Genomic DNA, 24,362 nt, shown 5'->3' on the forward strand with positions numbered 1-24,362 from the left:
TAGAAAACAAGAGAAATTCAAGAATCACTTCAAATACATACATGATTTAAAGTTGGTCAGAAAAGATTTGGTTTAATATATACGTGACACTTCAGTTCAAGAAAACAAGTAACCAGAGGACACCCTACCTGTTTCCTGTGAATTCAACACTTCTAAGGCATGCATCATGGCACTTGCGAAGACATTGGCATCTTCTTTGCTGCCAAAGTTAAGACCATACACCTGTCTAGCATCCCGCCATTGGTGGAAGGTCTGTGTAGCTTGATTGTACTTCAACCCTTTAGGAATGGCACAATTTATCACGACCTAAAAGACAGTAATTCTTTTTATAGTCAAGCTAATAATTGGCAAAATCAACAACGTCAACAAAGCCTGATTGGACATATTCATTCAAACCTGCTCCTGACACACCTTGGCAAAAAATGGTTAAAACAATTATCTCGGGTAAAATTAGTCTGCAGAAAAGTAACAGTATGATGGACGTTAGGCTGGCCTTAAAAGAGTAAATCAGCAAAACAAAAGAAAATCTATATCCCTCATTAAATATATTTGAACATGTTTACTGAGGTATTATAAATTCAGAAAGTGTATAAAACATAAGCATGTATCTCAGTGATTGCTCCCATGTAGCCAAAACCCTAAGCAAGAAATAGGACATTAACATCAAAAACCTCCTCCTCAACTCCTCCTGCCTCCCAAAAGGTATTCGTCCTACATCTAACATCAAAGGTCAGTTTTGTAGGTTTGGGGATTTTATATAAATGGACTTAAACAATACATATTGTAATTTATCTGCCATCTTTCCCTCAAAATTATTTATGAGAGGTATCTATTTATTGCATGTACTTGTGGTTTATTCTTTTTCATTGCTCTATGGTATCCCACTGTACAAATCATGTTTATTCACCCATTTTCCCATTAATGAACATCTGGATTATTTCCAGCTTGGTGTTACTAAAAATAACAATGTTATAAACATCCTACCAAATGTCCACCAAATGAGCACACATTTCTGTTGGGCACACACCCAGGAGTGGAACTGTTATAAGCCATACATATATGTTCAACTTTAGCAGAAAACTCAAAGTAGCTTTCCAAATCGGTCCTATCAATTTTCACTCCCCCAGCAGTATACAAGAGCTTGCACACCTGCACATACAGTACAACATTGTAACTGGTATAGTCAGTCTTTACTTCAGCAATTCTGCTGGGTATGAATACTACATCGTTGTGGTTCTAGTTAGCATTTCCCTGATTAATATTGAGATTTAGCACCTTTTCATGTTTTAATGGCTATCTAGAGATCTTCTTTTATGAATATCTGCTTCAATTAAATCTTGCCCATTTTCCTACTGAGTTGTCCATCTTTTTCTTTATTGATTTGTAAGAGTCCTTTACATATTCTGGATGATCTCACTGTTGGGATCATCAGTTATGTGTTACAAATACTTCTTCCATTTTGTGACTTGCCTTTTCACTCTCTGAATGGTGTCTTTTGATGAACAGGAGTTCTTAACTTTTATTCAGTCCAAATTCACAATCTTTTTCTTTATAGTTAATGCTTTTTTGTAACCTGTTTAAGAAATGTTTCTCAATCCCAAGTCATGAAAATGTTATCCCCATATTATTTTATAGAAGCTTTATTGTATTAACTTTCATATTTACGTCTCCAATCCAACTGGAATTGATTTATGCCTATGGTATGATATAAGGTTCAAGTTTCCTTTTTGTTTCAATATGGCTGTCCAGTTGATGCAGCACTATCTGTTAACTTGCTGCAGGTTTCCCTTTTTCATAAATGAAGTGACTAAGTGGCTCTATTTTGTTCTACTAGCCAATATGCCTATCTTAGAGCCAACATCAGTGCCTTAATTATTGTAGTTTTATAGTAAGTCTTGATAGCCACTAGAGTATGTCCTCCTACTTTGTTGTTCTCCTCAATATTGCTTTGGCTGTTCTCAGTCCTTTGTGTGCAGCTATAATTTTATACTATCAATTTTGTGTTATTTATCCAATCTGCCAGTCTCTGCTTTTAATTGTAGTGTTCAGTCCATTTACATTTAATGTAAATTATATATAAATTTGGGTCTAAATCTATCATACCTTCTTTTAGAGTTGTTTATTATTGTCCCCTCTATTAGCATGCTAGTTATACATGTTTTCACTGTTGTTTTAGTGGTTGCCCTAGAGATTACAACAGGTACCTTAAACTTATCAAAGACAAATAAAAACTAGTATTTTTATCTTTACCTCAACAATGCAAGGACTTACAATACTTTATCTCCAATAACATTCCCTTTCTTCCAATGCCCATCCTAGGAGTCCTACACTAGTTTTATCAGGTGTTTTAATTCCATTGATATTTTAAACCCCATAAAACATTATTAGTAGTCTTATACAGTTGATGATGATTTAAGATTTACCCAATAGTTACATTTTCTGTTGCTTTTTATTCCTTCTGCCCTCTCCAAGCTTCTGTTCGGACCATTTCTGATCTTGAAGAACACCCTTTAGAATTTCATTCGAAGCAGATTTCCTGGTGATGAATTATCTCCATTTTGGCTTGTAAGAAAATACCTTTGTTTCACCTTTTTTTTTTTTTTTTCCCTCGGTATGCAGGTCTCTCACTGTTGTGGCCTCTCCCGTTGCAGAGCACAGGCTCTGGACGCGCAGGCTCAGCGGTCATGGCTCACGGGCCCAGCCGCTCCGCGGCATGTGGGATCTTCCCAGACCGAGGCACGAACCCGTGTCCCCTGCATTGGCAGGCGGACTCTCAACCACTGCGCCACCAGGGAAGCCCTCACCTTGATTTTTGAAGACTATTTGTATCAGGTTTGGAACTTTAAGTGGCCACGTATTTTCTTTTAGTTCTTTGCAATCTACTGCCTCTTAAGTTTTTGCTGTTTCTACCGAGAAGTCAGCTGACAGTTTATTGTTGCTTCTTTAAAGTTGTCCTTTTTTCACTGACTGCTCTAAAGAGTTTCACCTTGAATTTAGTTTACAGTGATTTTAATATGATGGGTCTATATGTGGTTTTCTTTGTATTTATCCCATTTAAGATTTACAGCATTTCTAAGTTGATGTCCTTTCATCACTTCTGAAAATTCTTGTTCACTATTATGTCTTCAATTACTGCTCCTGCCCCATTCTCTCCTCTCCTCTGGGACTCCAATAACATATGTGTATACCTTATACTTTTTTACTGTATTTCCTATGTCTCTTAAGCTTTTTCGTATGTCCATATTTTTCTCTCTCAGAACATCACAGCTTCGGACTGAATATTTTCTTCTGACTTATATCCAGTTTACTAATTCTTTTTAGTGGGTTCTAATTTGTTGTAGAACCCATCACTGAGTTGTTAATAGCAGTTATTTTATTTTTCAATTCCAACATTTCCATTTGGCTCTTTTTTCAAACACGCTTCCAGTTCTCTACTGAAATTCTCAATCTTATCTTTTATTTCCTTGAATATATTAAACACAGTTATTTGATTTTATTTTTTTTTTGCGGTACGCGGGCCTCTCACTGTTGTGGCCTCTCCCGTTGCGGAGCACAGGCTCCAGAGGTGCAGGCCCAGCCGCTCTGCGGCATGTGGGATCCTCCCGGACCGGGGCATGAACCCATGTCCCCTGCATCAGCAGGCGGACTCTCAACCACTGCGCCACCAGGGAAGCCCTAAGCACAGTTATTTTAAAGTCAATTTCTGGTAATCCCATTAACTGGATTCCCAGTGGGTCTGTTCTATTACTGTTCCTCTTGTCTCGTCGCATTCTGGTCATTTTGACTGAATGCCAGACATTGTCTATGGACAGCTATATGGAAATTTTGAGGCCTACAATGATGTTCTATTTTTCCAGGGAAGATTTACATTTGTTTCTGACAAGCAGCTAGGGAAACTAACAATCTCAAATTACCTTAATCCAAAAGTGATTAAAATGTCATTAGAGGCTGAGTATCAGTTCCTGTAAATGCCAGTCTACTTATGAGTCAAACTTCTTCCCCAGGGTATGGGGCTTCTGGGTCCCAAATCATGGCCTGAGGGATTACCAAGACAACCCTCCCCTCATTAGCAGGCCCTAACTTATAATTTTTGTTCTACTAGTCCCAGGGATCTTCCAAAAGCTCTGTTCAGCTACTCAGTCCCCTCTTTCAAAACTGATATGTGGTTCCAGGTAAACATACGTCCCAAGTTAGGCTCACTTCTCTGGTTCTTTCTGCTTTTAGGTCATGGACCCATAATTCTTCATTGCCATGTAAGCTCTCCAAATAGACTTTTTTCTTTTAAATATTCTGTCCAACTGTTTTGGTTCACAGAGAGAGGCTCTATCTAAATTACCTCATCCACCAATACCCAAACTTGACAATAATTTTTAAAATATAATCACTTAAAGATGTTATGCTAAGTGAAATAAGCCAGATATAAAAGGTCAAATATTGTATGATTCCAATTATTTGAAATGCCTAGAACAGTAAAATTCATAAAAATAGAATGGAGAATGGAGGTTGCCAGGGGTTATGGGTAGAGGGAAATGGAAAATTATTGTTTAAAGGGTTCAGAGTTTCAGTTTGGGAGGATGAAAAAGTTCTGGAGATGAATAGCAGTGATGGTTGCAGCACAACAATATGAATGTATTTAACGTCACTGAACTATGCATTAAAAATGGTTAAAACAGTAAATTTTGTTATTTTTACTACAATTAAAAAGATATGATCGCCTCTTACCATATGATTTCTATACATATTGGGCTGGGGGGTGGGGAGGTCACAAATCCTTAGCTACCAGAAACCCAAAGCTAGAATTTAACATTACCAGAAAATTATAAACCAAATTTTAAGGCAAATCTATATATATCCCTGCTTGGCAAATAGATTAAAAGGGCAGGCAAAAAAAGATAGTTATGTTCACTTTTTCAACTTGTTCAGTGACGGAATATTAGAAAAAGTTGAGGAAAATATTACTGGAATCAAAAGAGAATTATCTAAATCATTAGTTCACTTTTTCCAATATAGAAATTTTAAAATGTGAACAAATTATTTCACTCGATTCTAACTTTCAAGGATTGACAAAGCTGTATAATCTTGGGGCTTCCCTGGTAGCGCAGTGGTTGAGAGTACGCCTGCCGATGCAGGGGACACGGGTTCGTGCCCCGGTCCGGAAAGATCCCACATGCTGCGGAGCGGCTAGACCCGTGAGCCATGGCCGCTGAGCCTGCGCGTCCGGAGCCTGTGCTCCGCAACAGGAGAGGCCACAACGGTAAGAGGCCCGATACTGCAAAAAAAAAAAGCTGTATAATCTCAAAAAGCTTTCAAAGTCAAGGGGGATGCATATACCTTCATTTAATAATAACTGTTTATTGGATGTCCACTAAGGATGTTATCAGGTTTGGACTTCTTCATAATCCTAATACTTCAAACCCAATGAGCTTGCATCTAGATTAGTGATTTCCATCCTACGCACACCATCCATTTTTAGCCTGATCATAACAGATTAAACCGTGCATGTAAACATCTATACTTCCTTCTGACGTGGCTCAATAGCTTATCTTGTCTATGAAGTCATCCACAACCCTCTTCCCCATCTTCTCAACAAAGTGATCATTCTTTTATGCCCTCACTGTACAACGATTTGTCATAAATGCAACAACTAACTGTGCTGTTTTCCTTATATGCATAATATCCCGTTTCTTTACTTCGTTGTTCTTCAAGGTCAGGAATTATTATCTATATAAAACCTAACTACAATGCCTAGAACATAATAGGCACTCAAGTATTAAGGAGAAAAATGGTAGCTTTTCATATATATGTATATAATTTGTACATACTCAATTTTACAAATAAATGGTGGGTCATTGTTTTTAATGGCTCTTAGTACAGAAAGTTTAGATGTTGTTTAATGAATTATACTAATATGTTTCTACTAAGAACAGACTGATAACCATTAAGAAATGAAAAAAGGTACTCTGGAATGAAAAGAAACCAATTATTTATTAGATTTATTCTTAGGTACTTTATCATTTTTGTTACTTTAAGCAGTATCTGTATAAAATTATATTTTCAATTTGCTTATCGTTAGTTCTAGAAAAATGCTACTGATTTTTTTTTATTATTAACTTATTTATTTTTATTATTTATTTTTGGCTGTGTTGGGTCTTCGTTTCTGTGCGAGGGCTTTCTCTAGTTGCAGCAAGTGGGGGCCACTCTTCATTGCGGTGCGCGGGCCTCTCACTATCGTGGCCTCTCTTGTTGCGGAGCACAGGCTCCAGACGCGCAGGCTCAGTAGTTGTGGCTCACAGGCCCAGTCACTCCGCGGCATGTGGGATCTTCCCATACCAGGGCTCGAACCCGTGTCCCCTGCATTGGCAGGCAGACTCTCAACCACTGTGCCACCAGGGAAGCTCAAATGCTACTGATTTTTATATACTGATGTTATATCCAGCAACCTTGCTGAACAATCTTATTAGTTCTAATATTTTATCTGCAGATACTCTTGGGAATTTTTTATGTAGACAATTATATCATCAGCGAATAAGGTCAGTTCTGTTTCTTCCTTTTCAATCCTTATTGCTTCTATTTCTTCATCTTCATATTACTAGGTTACCTCTTCTGCAATACTAAATGAAGATGATTAAAGCTGAAATCCTCAAACTTATTCCTGAGTTTAATGGAAATCCTTCCAACATTGAACTATCTTGTAAGATGTTTGCTATATGATTATATAATTCATCCTTATCAGCTTAAGAAAACTCATTTTTATGCCAAACATGCTGAGGATTATTATGTATGGATTTTAATTTTATCAATGCTTTTTCTGAGACTCTTGTTTCTTACAGGTTTTCTCCTAGCAAATTAATAGGTTATCTAATGTTAAACTATCCTTACATTACTGAGATAAAGAGATAAATCCTATTTGGTCAAGTTGGTGGTCTTTTTTTTCCCCCATACACATTGTTGCATTTGGTCAGCTAATATCTTATTGAGGACTTTTATATCTATATCAGTGTTCTTAAGTGAAACATGCTTATACGTTTCCTCTCTCAAGTGGCTCTTCTATGTCTCAGATATCAAAATTATACTAGCCTCATAAAACACTTCTTTAGAACCGTTTGCATAAAACAGGTAATAGCTTGAAGGTTTTTAGATTTTGTTTATAAATGCTCTGGATGCCCTCCTTTTTTTCTTAATTTTGGGGGTAGGTTATTAACTACTGATACATTTTATGACTGAGGTCTATTATGTTTCTATACTTTTCTGCCAGGTGTGGTAAATTATATTTTTCTACAAAATGGCGCATTTATTAGTGTAAAGCTGTTCATAATACTATAATTTATTTCCTTACTATAACTATAGTGATATCTCTTTCCAACCCTAATATTGTTTATTTATAATTTAATTTTTTTGTTTGATTCTGTCAATTTATTCAGGGAAGCAGCTTTTGTGTTAATAAGTTCTATTTATTAGTTATTTTTTCTTTTATTTTTAGTATTTCCTTCTGCTTTTTTGGGTTTGCTTATTATATACCATTAAGATTTGTCCATCTACCTAGAGGGTATCATGCTGAAAAAGTCAGACAAAGAAAGACAAATACGCTATGATTTCACTTACATGAGGCATCTAAAAAACAAAACAAACAAACAAACATGACAAAACAGAAACAAGATTCGCAGATATGAGAATAAACGGGGGGACAGGGGGTGGGTGGTCCATCTACGGACAACTTAGACATCCCACAGGTTTCTATAGGTAATATCTTGTCACTCAGATCCAGGTTGGTTTTTCTTAATTTTTAAACATTTTCTAATCTTCATAATGATTTCATCTTAGTGTCACAAATTATTTAGAAGTGTGTTTTTAAATTGCCAGTATTTTAAGAAACACTCCATTTGTCAAAACTGGAAGTCATAGGATAGTTTACTTCTCTTATGAATAAAAATTTCAGTATTTCATATGGAAATTGCCTGACTTACCCAGATTTCTAATTTTTTTTTCAGTTGAGGTATAACTGACATATAACATTATATTCATTTCAAGTTTACAAATAATGATTTGATCCAATTATTTTTAAATATTCATTTTATTTTTTGCCAATATTTAGATACTTTTAGGTTTGTTCATCAGTGTTATCAAATGACCAATTCACTGAATTTACCAAAAATTTATTTTACAGCTACTAGTTTGGAATGTTGTGTTTAAAATGTTCGATAATGTCTACAAAGTTCTAGTCGTCCAGTTTCCAGTTTTTCTCTATAGTAGCATCTTAGGAAGTATTCAATTTGTCTCTGGCCTAACTCACCGCTGCGACACTTTGCTGGAGGAAAGACAAAGGGGAGAGAAAGTACTCAGAACGACCTGGATACCCCCCAGGGAGAGAGGGTTCTTGGTACAGAGACTGGAGACCAGAGAAGGGCTGAGCAACAGGCACAGAGAGCAAAAGGAGGGAGGCTAGGGAGGAGAAAGAACAGGGTAGGGGGCGAGGGCACAGGAAAGAGAAGGGAGCCTGAGAGGACAGAGGGCAGGCTGGGACAGTTAGTACTAATAGTTACACTTGCTAAATTCAGTGACCTGCCTTTCGGCAAACTGATTCAGGTCTTTAGAAGTTCCTCTCCAGGGGAGCAATGCATTTGTTTTTGCCAGGTGCCCTAGGAGTTTCACTGGCCTGCAACCAGTATTGGTTAATATCTTGACTGGAGCTGTGTAAGTGAAGTTGGAGGTTCCCATTTTTCAGAGGAGCTCCTAAACCAGCTCAGACGGAAACAAACTCCTTTGCCTACCTGTGCTGATTCGGAGGATTTTTCTAAGTCCTCTTTTTATGGTGTGCAGCCCCTTGAAGAGGCTCAGCTTTATGCAGAGATACTGGTTTCAAAGCCCAGCCTCTCACAGGCCACAAAATCTAAGTCCCTGGATACTACCAGTTCATAATCTCCATCCCAAAACACAGGGCTGCTGCAGCATCTGGCCACCCCACACTACACCACCCCGTCTCCTAGTGGAAATGCAGGGACCTACCTTGTAAGAACTCAGCTGGAAATGTGTTACACTTTCCCTGCATATGTTTAACATTGGTTGATTTTACCATCTTACCAGAGCCAAAAAAAAGTATTTTGTAAATCTGTTCTTTATAAAAGTCCTCACTGCTATTAGCATGTACTTAATACTAGCAAGACCCTATTTGTATTTTCCTCTATCTACTGCTCCTGATCTGTTAAGGCTCAAGAACTCCGAGTAATCAGATAATCCAGTCACCTTTCTAAGAAATCCAGAGCAGGGAATCAGTAAAAGTTTAGTTGTCATGGCAGACATGAATTACAAAAGCCTAACTATTCCAGCAACCTTAATACCTACAATTTTTCTATCGTATATGAATTTAACAATATTTTATGAAACTATTTACATTTTGAACTCTTTCCTATAATCCCAAACCCCATACCTTTGGTGGGAAATGAATTCCTTAAACACACTCTGTTACTTAAGTGTATTTCACATTTTAGTTTGTCTTAAATTTACTTTGGATTCCAAAACCCAGCTAGTTCGAAGGCCAAAGCATCTAAAGAATATTCATAACTGAAAAACTCAGATTTATATTCTTGAACAATTAGTTCTAAATCCTCATCTAAATTCAGGCTTTATAAAAGGTGGAGAGGGTGGGAAGGCAAACCTATATCCTTTGTCCCATAGAAACTCTTTTTGTCTATAATTTTAAAGTACTGAATGTATCAAGTCCTTGTGTAATACTAGATAACGTTAAGAATTTAACAGACCCTTACCTGATGGTCCTGAATCTTCCTGCCCACCACTCTGAATGTGTTGTTGCCTGTATGATGATATATATGAACTCTGCTGAACCCGGTTGAACCACCAGCTGGCACCCACTTTTTATTGGCATCATCGTAAACCATCACAGCAGCTCTTGCCTGACAGATACTCTGTTCACTGGGGTGGAGGGGGGAAGAAAAGCAAACTTTTAAGAGACTTAAAATATGCTAAGCTTCCCACATAGCCATATAAACCAGAGTTAGCTAACCGAGCAATTGGTCAACAATTAGTGCTTTACTGGGTGCTAGAAACAGAAACAATGAACAAGACAGAGGCTTCCTGCTCTTATGGGTAGAGTCTGATGGGGAAGATAGACCAAAAAATGAACTGTAATGAGGGACCAGAAAGAGATCAGGATCCACAAAGAGCACTTAGATAGAAGAAACATTTTCTTCTAAATCTGAGGATCTAATACACTCATTAAACTGAATATAACTACAAATATAAATTAATCATTATTTAACTGTATACATATGTTTATAATATTGGTGAACTGTTTGTGATTACCTCTCTTTACTGGCAAAATTACTTTTATCATCAGGCTTGCTTCAAGGTCTATATAACAAATTCTGCTAGGCTCTTCTGCCCCTTGAGATATGGAGTGGTCACTAGCAATCAATGGACAGCCCGGTGACTGAGACAGTCAGTCCCTGACTCTCCACTCAGGCAAGATAACATCTTATGTTTCAAATTTCTTCACTTAAAAATGAAGAAGTAAAATAAGATGATTTCTAAGGATTCTTCTAGATGTTAAATTCTAAGCTTCACAAATAAATATTGAAGAAAAGAAGACCAACTCCATGATAGAATCTTTAAATCTCAGCTTCATCTCAATTATTTGTTACCAAGTGAAACTGAGATACATGAATAAATAAAATGTAGAGATGATCTTAATTCTATATTAAGCAATAGTTTCATCTTTCAAATATATTCCAAAATAATACTGGGCAAAAAAGACTGATTGGAATTTTACTTTATTTTATACCATATGTTATTTTTTAAAAATGAAATACCAAAAGTGAACTACAGAACAGGTATATTAACTCCATGCTGACTATTAACCGAATTAAAATGACTCAATCTCCATATAGAAGACTTATCCTGATGCTGCTTAAGCAGCTGTTAATGGAGATGCTAAGTAGCTCATCCAACCCCATCTTTTAATGAAAGCACTGCTCATTCCACCAATTTTAGCCTTCAAGATTTTAAACAGTAAATCATGTGGGTCCTTCCCCAACATCCTGGGAAACAGTCGCTTTCATGCCCTCCCTGCTTACCCACACTTCTGGCCCATCTCTCAACAGTGTATGTCTGTGCTTTACTAGACTTGTTGTGTGACTTGATGACACCTAAAGAGGTCACAGCACCGGGCAATAAACCCACCCAGAACAGTGGGGTTATAAATGCTTGTAATTTTCCATTAGCTAAATCTTACAAAAACTTGTAACAATACCTGTGCAGCACAAACACTGAAATAAACCCAGTGGTACTGTCTAAATTTTTATGCTGCACCGATTTTTTTTTAGTAAATTAGTTCTGGGAGTAAAAACGAGGCAATGACTAAAGCCTGAATTATTTTTAAAAGCTTGATTAAAGAGCCTTTGTCAGCACAGCAGTTGAAATCTCTTCAACTGCTCACAACAAAAATACTTGTTAAGGGACAAAATTTACATAACCCTATAGAAAGAAACAAGCTAAGGCAAAGTGCCTCTTACAGCATACAATCCAAGAAACAAATTTACTAACTAACTGTAAATAACAACTCAATAAACAAATCTGTAAATTAGTACAGAACAGTATTTTCCAGTTCGAAAATTAATGTTTTTGGACATACACGATGTTTCCCCAAGGTTCAAGAAATAATGTCTCTTCAAGAAGTTCCACTGGGATCATAGAAGTTAAAGCAATAGTTGAACCCCTATTTTGTAAATCAGGTTATTCCATGCCTAAAAAAAAAAAAAAAAAAAAAAAAAAGATACACCAGAAATCTAAAGCCAGGAGAGTTAAATAAAATGTCCCAACTTTCTCCTCCACCTTTTTCTTCCTCATTGCTCTACAGTGGGATGCCGGAGACATTCCAAATTACTGAAGCACCGAGTTAACTGAATAGCTCTGACTAATGCTTAATTATTCAAGATATATATAAACCACTTAGTCAGCAAGCAAATGTCTAGTCACTTCAATTTCCCTATAACCACAGACACAAAGACACCTCTAAATGAACGTATCAAGGTAGCCAAGAAAGGCCAAAAATACAAAAACTGGTTGATTAGTTTTCTAATGAAGATGAAAAGAAATCTTCAAACTGAGATGTTAAGGATACAAATCTAACTCTAAACAAAACCAAGAAGCACCAAGAGAAGTCAAGGTTAAAGGGAAGAAAAACATAAGATGTGGGTAAGAGCTGAAGTGTCACTGGAGGTATAGTCAGAGCCACGCGGGTTATGCAGCAAACTGTGAAGATACAAGCTAAGACCCAAACAACCCTGTAGTTCTACCAGGCATCCGGCCCTCAGAGAAGCCACATCAAGGCCCAGCCAGGAAGGAATGGCGCTGTCCAGTGGGCTCTTAGCGACCAAGCCAAGTCTTTCCATTCCTTTCCACACACCTGAGGACCTCTCCTCAACTAGAGACACACATCCTATGGTATAACAAAATATATCTGGTCTTTGTCAGGTTCCTGGAACAGAGCTCCTAAAACCCTTGGCATCTCCTGAGCAGTAAGAGTGTCTTTGGTATGCTAATGAGATTACTCTAGGCTTCCATACAAAGCCAAGATCAGAGGGTAGAAATGTTCAGTCTCACCCCTTCCCCACCTCTGGGGAGGAGAGAAGGGCCGGAGACTGGTCTCACTCACAATGGCCAATGATTTAATCAATCATTCCTACATGATGAAATCGCCGTAAAAACACCCAATCGAGCTCACATCCAGGTGCTGGTTGGGTGGCATGCCTAGACAGGGCCTAGAAGCTCTCTATTCCTTGCCCTATACATCTCTTCCACCTGGCTGTTTCTGAGTTGTATCCTTTATGATAAACCAGTAATGGTAAGTAAAACACCCTCCTGAGTTCTGGGAATCATTTTAACAAATTATTGAGCCTGAAGGGGAGTCTTGGGAACCCCCGAATTTGTAGTCAGCCGGGCCTAAGTGTGGGTAACCTAAGTACCCCACTGGCAGTGCCAACTAAAAACTGTCACTTCCCATCTGGTTCTCACTAAGCCACTGGAGTCGCTGACCTTCAACACCCCCTGAAAGGAGTTCGGGGTGGAGATCAGGAATGAGGTGCTCTGTGCTCTGGGGAAAACTGGCAGAACAGGCCTTCAGACAGTTAGATATTTTCAGAAGACTTTATGAGCCCAATTTCTTGCATCTTCTCACATCTAGAAAAGCACTAAAATCATTAACAGAGACATCTGCTCCTCGTGACTAGCAGCAACCTTCTGCCAAAATGTGTGCTTGATTGATCCTCCTTCGCCAAAATCACATAGATACTGACCTCCCCCTTATCTTTTCGAACAGCTCCCCAGAGCTTTCTGAGAAGCTGTCTCCCAGGCTATAGTTCCCATTTGGCCCCAGATAAAACTTACTCACTACTTAACTCACTACTGTCAGGTTGTACTTTTTTTTTTCAGTTGACAGCAGCCAGGTCTAAGTGGGAGCAGTCTTGTGGGACTGAGCCCTCAACCTATGGCATCTTGTACTAATTCCAGAAAGTCAGTGTTTCAATTCAGTTGAATTGTTGGACACCCAGTTTGTATCAAAAAAATAAGAGAACAGGGCTTCCCTGGTGGCGCAGTGGTTGAGAGTCCGCCTGCCGATGCAGGGGACACGGGTTCGTGCCCCGGTCCGGGAAGATCCCACATGCTGCGGAGCGGCTGGGCCCGTGAGCCATGGCCGCTGAGCCTGCGCATCCGGAGCCTGTGCTCCACAACGGGAGAGGCCACAACAGTGAGAGGCCCACGTACAGCAAAAAAATAAAAAAAAGAGAGAACAGACTGTTGATTTGAGAAGAAAACTCCCACTCAATATACCAACTCCAAATTACAGGTATGCACAAAATAAGCTAGTGGTACCCAGTTTTGGATTTCACAAACCCATAAACTTCAAAGACCGACTGGATGAATCAGTACAGAACAGGGTTGACAGTATTTTGGCCTACTTGCCAGGTAGGAGATTTCAGGGTAAGGTAGGGGACCACCATAACTTACTAAAATGAAGATATTTTGGAACTTAAAAACTCAAAATAAATACAATGTAATATACTATAAATATAATAATTAGCTTTCCATACAATTCTCTACATTGCCCACTTTTTTTTTTCTTCCATTTCTCCCTGGCCCAGTGAAATCCTTATAAGCCTGCCTGCTTTATATGTATGACTATATGACTGGCCTGAGTCACAACAGAACTGCCTGTACGTTGGTGTCTATACAAGCACCAGAGCAGTGACAGGTCAGCTAGAGGTTCTTCTGGTAAGAATTTCCAACTTTATCTAGGAGGATTTTTAGATGAGAAAGTCAATGAGAGAATTTCTGAAATGACGGAATTTCAGAAATTCACATATGTGCAGTTTTTCAGGGAAAAGTAACATGGAAGGAAGGCAAGATTTAAGAACCACAGCTATTGAAGAGTCAAAAAGGGGAAAAAATTAAAGAAAATAAAGATCTAAACAAGCACAGCAAAAAAGACAAAAATTTTATAATCTTTATATTATCATTCTACCTGAATTATAACAAGGCTCAAAATGAATACCTAGTAAGCCTTCAACATTCTGAGTCAGTAAAGGAAGTACATAAAAGATTAAATTAGTAAATTACTGAGCTGTACTTTTGTGAAGATCAGGCAGTAAATTAGTTATAAACAAAAATTTCATTTTATGACCAAATGCAAATGGTATATGTAATTGATTATACCTCATTTTCCTGATGTTAATTTTGTTTTTTTAAAAAATGAAATATGGCATTAGAAGGCTAAAGACAGCTGATTTTTAAAAAAAAAATAAAAACCATGACACTACAATCCAATTTTGTGGCTTTGTAAAAATTCATTTCTAAATATAGTCAAATTTCCTGAACAGGTATATATGATGGTAGAAAATGCTGGCCCAATTTTATTTTTATAGGTTACCTGTGAATGAAATGGTTCCTGGTATTTAAGCAGAGTAAGGATCCCTTGGCTATTCTTGTCTATGCTGTTTACTGAGATTGCAATAAAGCCAAGTCTTTGAAAATAGCAACTTCCTTTCAAAGTAACCATTACTTGTCAAAGAAAGCATGAATATGCAGTGTCTAGGCACAGAGTAGGCATTGTTTACATTCTCGTTCAGTACATAATTTCATTTAACAAAATCCTACTCAAGAATTGGATCATCAAGATCTGGATCAAATACCATTCCTTCTGTTAAGTCTTTGTGGAGTCCCCAAAGCCAGAATTAATTGCTCCCTCCTCCCATAGCATTCATTAATTTTTCCACCAGGAGGACTCTCTGCGGAGGTAATATCTGAGCCACAGGAAGGAGTTAGGATTTTACTCCAAGTGCATTGGGAAGCCACTAGAGGGCTTTAAGCACCAAAGGCAAGAGAAAAATTATGTCACCCAGCATTTTACTGATACTCCCAAAGTAGTATGCGACATGCTATAAAGGATGTCACTACTGGAAGTCATGGTCCCAATTAATTTATTTTTACATACATATAAAAATGTATTCATCATCTTTGAAAAGGAGAATGTCATTTATCTTCGAATGACAGAGCCTAGTCGGCAGTAAGTTATCAAGGTCTATACAATAACCTCTGCTATACTACCAACAACTTAGAGAGTTTACTCTAAGAAAGAGAATGAGCATCTTGTCTGTTATGATACTGAGTCACTCTGTGAATCAAGATGTCAGTTATTCAGAAGATAAAATATTAAGAAAGAAATTACACAAAGAAGTTGGGAATTTTAGGGCTTCCCTGGTGGCGCAGTGGTTAAGAATCCGCCTGCCAATGCAAGGGGACACGAATTCGAGCCCTGGTCCAGGAAGATCCCACATGCCGCGGAGCAACCAAGCCCGTGCGCCACAACTATTGAGCCTGCGCTCTAGAGTCCGTGAACCACAACTACTGAAGCCTGCGCGCCTAGAGCCCGTGCTCAGCAACAAAAGAAGCCACCACAACAAGAAGCCCGCGCACCGCTACGAAGAGTAGCCTCCGCTGGCCGAAACTAGAGAAAGCCCGCACGCAGCAACGAAGACCCAAGGCAGCCAAAAATAAATAAATAAAATTAATTTTTTAAAAAAAGTTGGTAATTTTAAAGACAGTATTTCCACCTTATTCTCTGATGTCAATTTTTTTTGCTCAAGCTTGTAATTTTATAACATTTCAAGCATTAATGAGGCTTAAACATAATTTGATTTCAATTCAATTCCACAATTATTTTTCACACCTGCATTCCATGGCCTCCTAGAGTTATAAAAGATTATGCACTCAAATAGGGACTAATAAACATGTATTTTCTTCAAATAGGAAAGTAAGCAATAAATAGCATGCCCTGTATTGTGTTAAGCACTAGAGGAGTCACAAATAGAAGGCTTTTTCTCTCAGTTCACCACTCTAGACTCCAGCCATCCTGCAAACCTAGGGGTCACACCAGCATCCTCCCTGCCCTTCACCCTGCCAGGCACTCGGTCACCAAGGCCCGTCAATTCTACTTCCTAAAAACTTCTCAATTCATTAGTTCCCTTTGCTCACAATGCTCAAAAGCTTTAATTTGGGCCGTCCCTGGTTTCTCATCTGGTTTATTTCAAGTCTCCTAACTGGTATCCCTGACTGCAATTTTACTCCTTCTTCCCAGTGCTTCCAGAGGGAAATTTTTCTAAAGCAAATCTCATCACATCACTGTTCTGCTTAAGACACTCTAAAGACTCATTTCAGGATAAACTTTGGCTTCATAGCATGGCACAAGGGGTCTACTGTGATTTGGCCTCTGTCTTTCTCAACGTTCATACTTTCTTTCAAATACTTGTAGCATGAAATGTGTACAAGACACCATTCTACCATCCTGCTGCTGGTGGCACATCCCACCACTGGGGGCACATCAGTATTCACTACAGCAATGACAATTATGCCATATTTGTCCATGTATCTACACCTTTGCACATGCCCTGTACCTAACCTACCTGCACCTCTCCTCCTCGCCTAATACTGACAGTTCTGCAGAATTTAGACACAAGTGTCACATCCTCTTGAAAGCTTTTCCTCTCTCCCTCAATATATAATAGGAACTCACTCTCTGGGTTCTCACAATACACGATGCATATCATGTCTCCAACAACATCATATTAAACCCCTGAAGGGTCGGCATTGTATCTTTTCATCTCTCCTAATTAAGATTTGTTGAAGGACTAACTTGGAAAGTAGTGAGCAATATTAACTGTCAAAAGTAAAAATCCATAAGCTTTGAGTAAGAGCCCCAAAACATGCCAGTGAAAGCTCCCTTTTCTGACTTCCAATGCCCAAATGGACAATCTCAGACCTTCTCCTTTCCATCTATAAAACATACCATTAGCACTCAAAACACTCAGCTCTGAGCTAGTAAACTATTCTAATCACCCCGCACTCTTCTGCTCCCAGTTAGGCTGTATACTTACTAAGAAGACAGCTGTGTTTGTGACCAAATATATTCAGTCCAAGTGTACTTGTACTGTAATTATGCAATTTAAATATTATATAAAGGGATACAACGTGAATATATAGAAATTCTATGAAAATTAAGTTCCTATCAAGATGAGTCACTAAAAAATTGTAAGATATACATAAAAGACGGGGGAATCACACAAGTCTAGCAGACTGCTATACTGAGAATGCTCTGCATATATCTTAAGTTCTCTCTCCACTTTAAAGAAACCAAAGCTGAAACTCTGAAGGTAAAACATGGGCATGCTTCAGGAAAGAAAAATAATGTAGACTTCTCATCACCAGACTAACACTAAAAGCTTTATCAAAAATAAAAGTCACAGAATGAACATAATATAGACTAAAATGCTCTAAGGTACATGTCATTTTTAAGGATACCAAGCTTGAGATCAATTAACCAACCATCATCACCCGTACAGATCACATTACATACAAAAGCTTCTACTATATGCTACATTTGTGAAATACTAACTAGCTTTTCTCCTTTCATATTCCATCCATAAACCAAAAAACTTGCTAAGAATGGCGGGGGGGGGGGGGGGGGCGGGGGGCGGGTGCTGCTTGCTAGAACAGCTAGGTGCTGCTGTCCTGGCTCCCTGATTGAAGGATACGGGAAAACTCTGTGAATGCCACTGACAAACAGCAGATACAAATAAGGCAGCAAACAAACTTATTTTCTGCAAGGCAAGAAAACCATCTGTGAGGCAGTAGCTCCAATAACGTAGAAAGGCAAAATTTCCACTAAAGACCACAGAGTTGTATACCATTCATCTCTCTAAGAAATACTAAAAGGTTGGGTTTTTTTTAATAGCTCTTTATTGGAGTATAATTGCTTCACAATACTGTGTTAGTTTCTGTTGCACAACAAAGTGAATCAGCCATATGCATACACATGTCCTCATATCCCCTCCCTCTTGCGTCTCCCTCCCACCCTCCCTATCCCACCCCTCTAGGTCGCCCCAAAGAACGGAGCTGATCTCCCTGTGCTATGCTGCTGCTTCCCACCAGCCAACTATTTTACATTCGGTAGTGTGTGTATGTCGATGCTACTCTCACTTCGCCCCAGCTTCGCCCTCCCACCCCATGTCACCAAGTCCATTCTCTATGTCTACCTCTAAAAGGTTTTTTTAAAAGGTGAAAAGATCAATGTCACTACTTAACTCTTCATCCCATAACATCTATATTCATGTGCAAAGTACAACTGTAATCTAACGTATAACAGATCCACAGTCACCACAGAACATGACCAATATATCTAAAGCAAGATAGCATGTTTTAGAAAACATTTCAGCAAATCTGTTGGGTTACCCCATAGGATGAAAAAGTCTCTTAAAAAAAAGGAGAAATCATTAGGTAAAATACTATGTAGAAAAAGTACCTGAAAGGAGGCACTTCCTACATGCAGTTACGCATGTTTAGGAATAAGAGTAAGCTTTTAAAAAAATCTTTATGGTACTATTTGACTTTAACTATGAATACCTCTTATTTGAATAAGTATAGAACATGAAAAATCCTATAAATGTGACTTGGCCAACAAAAAGAACCTGCCTCTGCCAACAATATACCTGGAGAGAGAGGAATAATACAGAAAATGAAAATGCGACTATTTTGATATTCTTAGAACCACAAGAGAGAGGAGAAAACGAGGATGGAATTTATAAGGGTTTGTAGAGAGAAAAGAAAATGAAATCATATTGGGCAGGAAGTAAAAAGAGAATTAAGAAACTACTAAGACAGAAAATCTTGGATGGAAACCTGTCTCTGCATGCAACTGGCTGGGCACGTACTGAAGGAAACCTGGCCTGCTGCCGAGAAGAAGCCCAGGTAAATCAAGCCCTCCTGCCTTTCCTGTGATACAGAAGACTAGTTAACAAAAAAAAAAGCAAAACACTATTTTAAAAAAATTAAAACCAACTGTCTCAGGAGACCGTACTCTACAACTATCCATAGATAAATATTTTCAGAGCCTATGTTTCAAAGTATTGCTTAACTGCAAGCACAAAATCATAACAAAATCAATGAGGGAAACTCTATTAATTTTTGACTATCTATAGTATTTAGTATAGACTGACATATCTCCAGTTGCAGTCGTAAAGAAATCTCCTTACATTAATAAAGACCTAAAACCCAGAGACAGTATGTGACATATATAATTAATTACTGAGTCAGGGTTGTGATGATAATAATGATACTAATAATAAAAACAAATACTAATATGAATACTTAAGAAGATACACACACTGTTCTATGTACTTTGCCTTTATTAATTCATTTATTTATTCAACAACTTTATGTGGTAGATACTTGTTAATATTCCCATTCTACAGATAGGAAATTGAGACAGAGAAGTGAATTAATTTGACCAAACAACATACTGTAGGAAGTGACAGAAATGGGATTCAAAGCAGCAGTCTGCTTCAGAGTCTGGACTTTCGATCACTCTACTTGAATAAGAGAGTTAGAGTCTGCCTACCTACCAATTATATTAGTTCAATCAAATTAACTCCTCAGAAGTTTTCTATCATTTCTGCATTATACTTCATGTTATATTTGTTGAAGCTAAAGGAAGGGAATTTGTATATTTGCTGAAATTGATGGTCTTGTAGAAATAAACCAGGATTCTTTTGAAGACTTCACTAGAGAAAATTATACCTTATACTACTACGAAAACATATCTAGACTATCACAGACTTTTTTTAAAGATAGTACAAAACATATGCATAAAATTAATACTTCAGGGGAAGTTTCCTTCCAATTGAACCTCAACATTCTTCAAAGAATTACATGAAGGCAAAATCTGTGGGAAGCCTTTTAGACATCAAACTAGACACACACACACGCATGCACACAAATGAAGAATATATAAATATAACATGATTTTTAAGACAAGTCATATGGTAGAACAGCACCCACCATTCCATTACCTTTAACTACCCTGATTTTGTTACTATACAATGTAACAATTTAGCATTAGAGTACATGAACTCTAAAATACACTAGCTAATATGAGGAATACCACTCTCATTTTTCAAAAAGAATAGGTAAAATGAAATAATACAAGAAACTTTAGTTATTTTCATCCAAGTTAGTATAGTACTGACTAGAAAATTAAGATAAAATTTCAACCTAAAACTACAGAAAAAAGATCCTTTCAGATAAATGAAAACAAAGAAGAGGACTGAATATGAATACAGACTGAACTAGGGGTAACACTATAACCATTTACTAGTGTCTTCCCAACTAGATTGGGAGGGGAGGGACTGTGTTTTACTGATATATTTAACAGTAGCTGGTGTTTAGCCCCTACTCAGGAGCTCACTAAATTTCTGCTGAATCAAAGACGTGGTGCAGGATGAAGTGATAATTAAAAAAAAAAAGAAGTACAGTATAAGAAAGCTCCATTTTATGGCTGAGTTCTAGACGGTTAAAGTTGCCAGAAATCTCACCTTAGGTAAGTGGCTAATTTACTGTCGCTGACTTTCCTAAAATTGGGCACACACACCTGAATTATAATCTGAATCCAAAATTATTGTAGAAAATGTGAATGGTCAGCAGACCTAGTGACATCTGGTGTGGTAGTTTATTTTCTAAAATACCATAAACATCATCATCTTAAATTACAGTAAGTGCATAGAGTTAATTATTCTTTAAACCAGTCATTAAAACAAAATGAAACTTTTTCTTTTTTAAAAAAATAAATTTATTTATTTTTGGCTGTGTTGGGTCTTCGTTGCTGCACGCCGGCTTACTCTAGTTGTGGCGAGCGAGGGCTACTCTTCGTTGCAGTGTGCAGCTTCTCATTGTTGTGGCTTCTCTTGCTGCGGAGCACGGGCTCTAGGCACGCGGGCTTCAGTAGTTGTGGCACTCGGGCTCAGCAGTTGTGGCTCGAGGGCTCTAGAGCTCAGGCTCAGTAGTTGTGGTTCACAGGCTTAGTTGCTCCTCGGCATGTGGGATCTTCCCAGACCAGGGCTCGAACCCATGTCCCCTGCATTGGCAGGCAGATTCTTAACCACTGCACCACCAGGGAAGTCCCCAAAATGAAACTTTTATGAAACGGTTTTGTTTTTGGTTTTTTTGGTGAAACTTTTTATGAAAAGCTCAGTCTTTCACAAAAAGACCTGTTAACACCATTTGTAACTTGGTAAAGTTTAATGAAACAACTTACTTAGGTATCTATCACTTGTATTTTTTAACTAGTAGAAACCTCTCTTGTCTGCTATAGATCTCTTTTTCATCAGAATTAAACTTAAAACTAATTCCTTTCCATGCCCACCTGTGCTAAGCAGCTTCTGAGACAGCCCCCAAAGCAGAGACTTGAACAGATATTTGTACACCAATATTCACAGCAGCACTATTCAGCCAAAAGGTAAACACCAATGTCCATCAACAGGTTAATGGATAAATAAAATGTGGTATATACATACAATAAAATATTATTCAGACTTAGAAAGGAAAAAATCCTGACAAGTGCTATAACACGATGAAGACATAATGCTAAGTTAAAATAAGCCAGACACCAAAGGACAAATACTGTATGATTCCACTTATACAAATGACATACAGTAGTCAAACTAATAGAGACAGAAGGTAGAATGGTTGTTTTCACGGGCTGTGGGGAGGGAAGGAGGGGGAATGACTATTTAACGGGTACAGTTTCAGTTTGGGAAGATTAAAAAGTTCTAGAGATGGTTGGTGGTGATAGTTACACAACAATGTGAATGTACTTAAGGCCACTGAACTGTGATTACACATGGTGAAAATACATAAACTTTGTATTATATATTTTACCACAATTTAAAAAATATATAATAGCTTTAAATATTAAGAAAACATGAAAATGTAAAAAAGTATTTTTGTCTGTCAAGCAATAAGACTGTATTTATTAATCCCACTTGCATTTGGTTGAAGGTTATGTCTTAATACAAGTCAAAATTTTTATGTTAATAAAGAAAACACAAACAGTAACATTGTCTAGAATTAATCCAACGTGTTACAACGAATATTTAAAGTTTTGTTATGTCTTGTTATTTGAGATGCCTTGCTACTCTTATTTCTTTTTATAAGACAACTCTTTGGGCTGCACTGACAACCATTAGCTTCCTAGTTATAAACTTTGGTTTATAATTTCTCCCTGCTGTTTCTGGCTCCTATTACAAGTATAATTATAAGAAATAATTTGCATCTTCTTCCTTCCTCCCAACCACAACAAAAAAGATGGTTCCCAATGATCTCCACCACCTGGTATTCATGCCGTTGTGTAATCTCTTTCCCCTGTGTGTGGGCTACACCCATCAACTTGCTTCTATTCTATGGCAAAAGTTATGGAATGTCAGTTCCAGGGTTCATTTACAAAAAGACTGTGGCTTCCATCCTGTGGGAAAGGCTGGCGTGACAGGCCAACTGTGGGGAGGAACTGAGGCCCTCGGTCCAACTGCCTGCAACTAAATTCAATCAATAACTATGTAAATGAGCTTAGAAGATCCTCCCTCCACCCCACCCACCCCCGTGATGACTTTGGCCAACATCTTGACAGCAATTGTCGAGAAACCCTGAGCCAAAGGACCCAGTTAAGCTGTACTCAAATTCCTAATCTACAGAAACTGTGTGATAATAAACGTGCGTTGTTTTAAGCCACTAAATACTGCTGTAATTTTATTGTGTTGCCATAAATAACCAATACAGCACCTCCACACATCCTCTTGCCTGTCCCCCAAGATCTTAAATTTCTTTCTTCCCCCAGTATGTTAGTTCCAGGTATACAACATAATGATTTGATATTTGTGTGTGTGTGTGTGTGTATATAGCAAGATGAACACCACAGTAAGTCCATCACCACACACTTACAATTTTTTTCTTGTGATGAGAACTTTTAAGACCTCTCTCAGCAACCCTCAAATATACAATACAGTGCTTTATGTAAACTTAAAAGCCAAGACAATCTCTATTTCACATGCCACATAGCACTTAGCACACAATAAACAGCACACAGTCAACAGGCTCGTATCTTGTATCTACACACTTATCTTTTTTTTAAATTGATCTGAAGTTTTCAAAGATTAACTCCCAGTGCACCAGCAAACCTAAACCCTCATTAACAGCATGATAGCTCACAAAAGTAAGTATATTTAGAAATGGTCAGTGACAGAAGGAAAAATACGGGTAAACACTTCACTTGGCAACATGTACCTTCCCTAACCTAGCAAATCCCCCCATTAACAAGAATTGAAGCAACTGATTAGAGATTTCACCTGTTTCCTGAAGTTTTCTGCCTCACATTATTTTCATCAGGTTGTAAAAACTATAAAAGGTTCGATTCACCAGAAAGATACAATCATAAATATTCAGGTATCTAATTAGTTTCAAAACACATGAAGCAAAAACTGAATTATTATTTTGCAATATATCACTGCATCAAATCAACACCTTACACTTCCACAATCTTTTTTTAAAATTTATTTATTTATTTATTTATTTATTTATTATTTGGGTGGGGGGGCTGTGTTGGGTCTTCGTTGTTGTGCACAGGTTTTCTCTAGTTGCAGTGAGTGGGGGCTACTCTTCGTTGCAGTGCGCGGGCTTCTCACTGTCGCGGCTTTTGTTGTGGAGCATGGGCTCTAGGCGCGCAGGCTTCAGTAGTTGTGGCTCACGGGCTTAGTTGCTCCACGGCATGTGGGATCTTCCCGGACCAGGGCTCGAACCCGTGTCCCCTGCATCGGCAGGTGGATTCTTAACCACTGTGCCACCAGGGAAGCCCCTTAGATAATCTTATATGTCAAGTTTATCTCAATAAAACTGGGGAAAAAAACTGACAGAATTAAAGAGAGAACAACGCTTCCACAACATTAGTTGCAAATTTTAACACCACCTCTCAGTTA

General features: G+C 38.0%; 1 protein-coding gene across 10 annotated transcripts in view; it reads right to left on the minus strand.

Moving 5' to 3' along the window:
• ENAH (ENAH actin regulator) overlaps window positions 1-24,362 on the minus strand; it is a 155,126-nt gene that overhangs the window by 65,834 nt on the left and 64,930 nt on the right. For all 10 annotated transcript variants that reach the window (XM_019920347.3, XM_073800846.1, XM_019920346.3 and 7 more), the window contains exons 2-3: window positions 9,762-9,927; window positions 129-306 (exon numbers count right to left, since the gene is read on the minus strand). In XM_019920347.3, the coding sequence (XP_019775906.1) occupies window positions 129-306; window positions 9,762-9,927 (344 nt within the window). The remainder of the gene's footprint in view (window positions 1-128; window positions 307-9,761; window positions 9,928-24,362) is intronic.

The sequence above is a fragment of the Tursiops truncatus genome, chromosome 1, assembly GCF_011762595.2.
Source record: "Tursiops truncatus isolate mTurTru1 chromosome 1, mTurTru1.mat.Y, whole genome shotgun sequence".
In the NCBI taxonomy this organism is placed as follows: Eukaryota; Metazoa; Chordata; class Mammalia; order Artiodactyla; family Delphinidae; genus Tursiops; species Tursiops truncatus.